Source organism: Pseudorca crassidens, chromosome 9 (genome assembly GCF_039906515.1).
Source record: "Pseudorca crassidens isolate mPseCra1 chromosome 9, mPseCra1.hap1, whole genome shotgun sequence".
Classification (NCBI taxonomy): domain Eukaryota; kingdom Metazoa; phylum Chordata; class Mammalia; order Artiodactyla; family Delphinidae; genus Pseudorca; species Pseudorca crassidens.
Window position 1 is genome coordinate 77,546,388 of NC_090304.1, and position 4,042 is coordinate 77,550,429.

Sequence of the window (4,042 nt, forward strand, 5' to 3'; positions counted from 1 at the left end):
TGACACTCTATCTCTCTATTACATATTTATGTACCTATTTGTTTATCAATTATCTATCTATCTAGAGAGATGATCTATAGCTGGCTATCTAGATAGGTAGATAGATGATAGACACATGAGATATATATATATATATATATAGGTACATATGATATAAACACTTGTACATAGATACAGCATTATGAGAAAGAAATAGAAATATATTGAAATAGCCTAGATTGTAAACTTAGGTTTTATATTGGCCAACATTACCATTTGGAAGAATTTTTGAGAATGAACAAAAAATAAAGTACAAACAAAAAATCAGTTCATCTTGCATTTACAAAACCTTGTTTTATATATGTACTCTATCATTGTCAATTTATTTCCCTAAATGAGTGTCTTCCTGACCCCAACATTAAACATTGAGCCTCTTGGGTGCTAGGATGCTTTTGTGTATATGCGTGTGCATGCATGTGTGTGTGCACACGTGTGTGTGAGTACATGTGTGTATGATTAGAGCAATTAATTAGGTGTGGTTTTAAATTTATCCTGAACTTCGTATTTTGCTTGGATGCTTAGTAGGATGAAGTACATCCTTAGAAGCCAGAGTTCGAATCTTGGCTCTTACACTTATAAACTGTGCAATCTTGGTAGTCAATCTCCATGAGACTGTATTGTCACAAGAAAGTAGGGATAGTTTTAAACCCACTTGAAAGGCTATTGTATGGGCTAGAAGTAGTGGATGTAAATTGCTTTGTACAGTGCCTGAATGACAGAACAAGTAATTGAAAAAAATCATATTCTACATACAATAGCAAACATCTTTTCACTGAATTCATTAATCAATTCTTCTGAGATTATTAGATATATAATAAACATATAGTAAAAATGTTTAAAGCTTACTTCAAAATGTCCTTTCAGATATCTATTCACCCCATAATCTCTTGTATGCCTGCTTATGGTCTCTTGAACCTAGGTTTAAAATCCATTGCTTGGCCTCCGCCCCCTTGCCGGGCCGCACGCAGCTACCGAGCCGCTCTGGCCGCGGCCCGCCGCCTCTTAAAGGGAGGGAGCCGGCCCTTAAAGGACCCTCGCGCGCGGCACACGGCGGCCCCGTTCCCGGCAGGGGCCCGCCGAGCCAGGCCGAGCCCCCGCGGCGCCCAGGCGCGGCCCGGGGCCCTCCCGCCCTCCGCGCCGCCGCCGGGAGCGGCCTTTTTATTCAGGCGACGCTTAAGGGAGCCCGGCGGCGCCCGGTGCATTGTGGGAGCGGCGGAGTCCCGTTCGCGGGAGGAGGCGGAGGGCGCAAAGCGAACCGGTGGATCTGTAAAGAAACCAGCCGTGTAGGAGAGGGAGGGGAGGAACCCAGCGGTGAGGTGTGTGCGCCCGAGAACCATGTCTGCGCGGGAGTCCTTTAACCCGGAAAGTTATGAATTGGACAAGAGCTTCCGGTTAACCAGATTCACTGAACTGAAGGGCACCGGCTGCAAAGTGCCCCAAGATGTCCTGCAGAAATTGCTGGAATCCTTACAGGAGAACCACTTCCAAGAAGATGAGCAGTTTCTTGGAGCAGTTATGCCAAGGCTTGGCATCGGGATGGATACCTGTGTCATTCCTTTGAGGCACGGCGGTCTTTCCTTGGTTCAAACCACAGATTACATTTATCCCATCGTCGATGACCCTTACATGATGGGCAGGATAGCCTGTGCCAACGTCCTCAGCGACCTCTACGCCATGGGGGTCACAGAATGCGACAACATGCTGATGCTCCTTGGAATCAGCAATAAGATGACCGACAGGGAAAGGGATAAAGTGATGCCCCTAATTATACAGGGTTTTAAAGATGCAGCAGAGGAGGCCGGAACATCTGTAACCGGCGGCCAAACAGTGCTAAATCCCTGGATTGTTCTAGGAGGTGTGGCTACAACTGTCTGCCAGCCCAACGAATTTATCATGCCAGATAACGCAGTGCCAGGCGATGTGCTCGTGTTGACCAAGCCCTTGGGGACGCAGGTGGCTGTGGCCGTGCACCAGTGGCTGGACATTCCTGAGAAATGGAATAAAATCAAGCTGGTGGTCACCCAGGAGGATGTGGAGCTGGCGTACCAGGAGGCGATGATGAACATGGCCAGGCTCAACAGGACAGCGGCGGGACTCATGCACACGTTCAACGCCCACGCGGCCACCGACATCACTGGCTTTGGGATCCTGGGCCACGCACAGAACCTGGCCAAGCAGCAGAGGAATGAGGTGTCCTTTGTGATTCACAACCTCCCAGTCCTGGCCAAGATGGCAGCCGTGAGCAAGGCCTGCGGGAACATGTTTGGCCTCATGCACGGGACCTGCCCAGAGACATCAGGAGGCCTTCTAATCTGTTTACCGCGTGAGCAGGCAGCTCGGTTCTGCGCAGAGATAAAGTCCCCCAAATACGGGGAAGGCCACCAAGCGTGGATTATTGGGATCGTGGAGAAGGGTAACCGCACGGCCAGGATCATCGACAAACCCCGGATCATCGAGGTCGCGCCACAGGTGGCCACCCAGAATGTGAACCCCACACCTGGTGCCACCTCTTAATCTAGGCCGAGGCAGCTGTGTGGTTTTGTTTTTAAATAGCTCTATTTCCTTTATCATCGTTTCAATTAAAGACTATAAACAACAATGAAAAAAATCTCATTGTGTCTACACATCTGGTGACCTTAGGTCGATTTGTGAGTGGATGCAATTAATCAAATAAAATCCATTGCCTTTTTTTCCCGTTACATTAACTGAAGATGCACCTAATCTTGAGGCAGCTTCTGAGTTGAGAATTATATTGTTATCCAATACTGTTGATTCATTTTGAATCTTTAGACACTTATCTCTTGCCGAGTAGGCTCTTTTTAAAGGTGCTTTCACGTAGCACAGACATTACCCATTGTAGTGTCAAATAGCAGTTTGTGTCTTTTCATTTTGTGTATATTTATCATTATCGGTCTGACCCTTTTTGAAGTGTCTGGAATGGTATTCTGGAAAGACAGAATTGGTGAGTGAGTGACAAAATGGTATCCCAGTAGCGAGAGGGTTGCATGAGTCCTTTGAGTCTTCTAATTCCATAGCATCTCTTTGACCCAAGAGTGCATTCAGTTAAACCAGGCAAGTGCTTAACTCTGCATGGGAAGCACTTTGAAGACAAAAAAGAAATGTTACTTCTTTTATTTGTAGCCTTCCTAATACTTACAGTAATATTAACTGTTTTCTTTATCGATAGCAAAAAAGGACACTTTCTGCAATGTAATTAGATGTTCGATAGCGCAGCAAGGAATTGCCCTCCGAAAGGGGGTTCGTGTATAATACTCATTTACAAGTCAACATATAATTAGCTACACAAATAATTTTTAAATATAATCAAAAATAAAGACTGTTCTGTGGATAGCAGTGTTTAATACATTTTATATTTTGTATGGTGATTTCAGGCCTTTTGATTTCTTAAAATCAGCAGCTATTTAGCCTGATCCTTAGCATTATTTTGTCCTTTGCGCCAGTACTTTTCCGTGCACGCTTCCTGTGATCTGTGTGGAAACGCGTATCGCCAGCTGTGCAGCTCGGACTTCCAACTTGTTATTCAAATAAATATTTAATTTTTGTTATTGCTCTTGTATAATCAGATGCCCCTTTTAGTATTATTTTAGAAGCATCGGGAGGGTTTTGGCTAAAATACAGTTTATTGGGGGAAAACTAGATTTTAGTTTTATAAAACTTTTAAGTCTTTCACGGGACCTATATTTTCTTGAGGTAAATTTTGTAGTTCTAGAACAAATAGGCAATCTAAAAAGGTGTTTATCGGTGTTAACTTAAAAACAGAGGCTTCCGTATACTTTCCCCTATGGAATGAGTAGGAGGGGGCTCCTGTCCTCAAGCACAAGTGCACTGATGCCTCACGCGTCTGCGCTGGAAGCTTCTGAGCACTTCCTGCGTGCAGGCGCCGAAGCCGAGAGAAGAGCCAGACTTCTTGCCAAAGGAAACCACCACCTGGGAGGCGAAGCCCTGGAAGAGGCTCCACCCTGGACGCGTCCTTCTTCAGGGG

The 4,042-nt window shown here is 45.4% G+C and overlaps 1 protein-coding gene across 1 annotated transcript; it reads left to right on the forward strand.

Annotated features, from left to right (window-relative positions):
• Positions 1 to 1,041: 1,041 nt before the first annotated feature.
• Positions 1,042 to 3,619, forward strand: LOC137230774 (selenide, water dikinase 1). The gene has a single exon (XM_067750797.1). The coding sequence runs from the start codon at positions 1,375 to 1,377 to the stop codon at positions 2,551 to 2,553; it is 1,179 nt and encodes a 392-aa protein (XP_067606898.1). The 5' UTR covers positions 1,042 to 1,374; the 3' UTR covers positions 2,554 to 3,619.
• The last annotated feature ends 423 nt before the right edge of the window (positions 3,620 to 4,042 follow it).

What these genes read in the sequence shown, in the direction of transcription:
- LOC137230774 (XM_067750797.1), top strand. Translation starts at nt 1,375, where the DNA reads ATGTCTGCGCGGGAGTCCTTTAACCCGGAAAGTTATGAATTGGACAAG.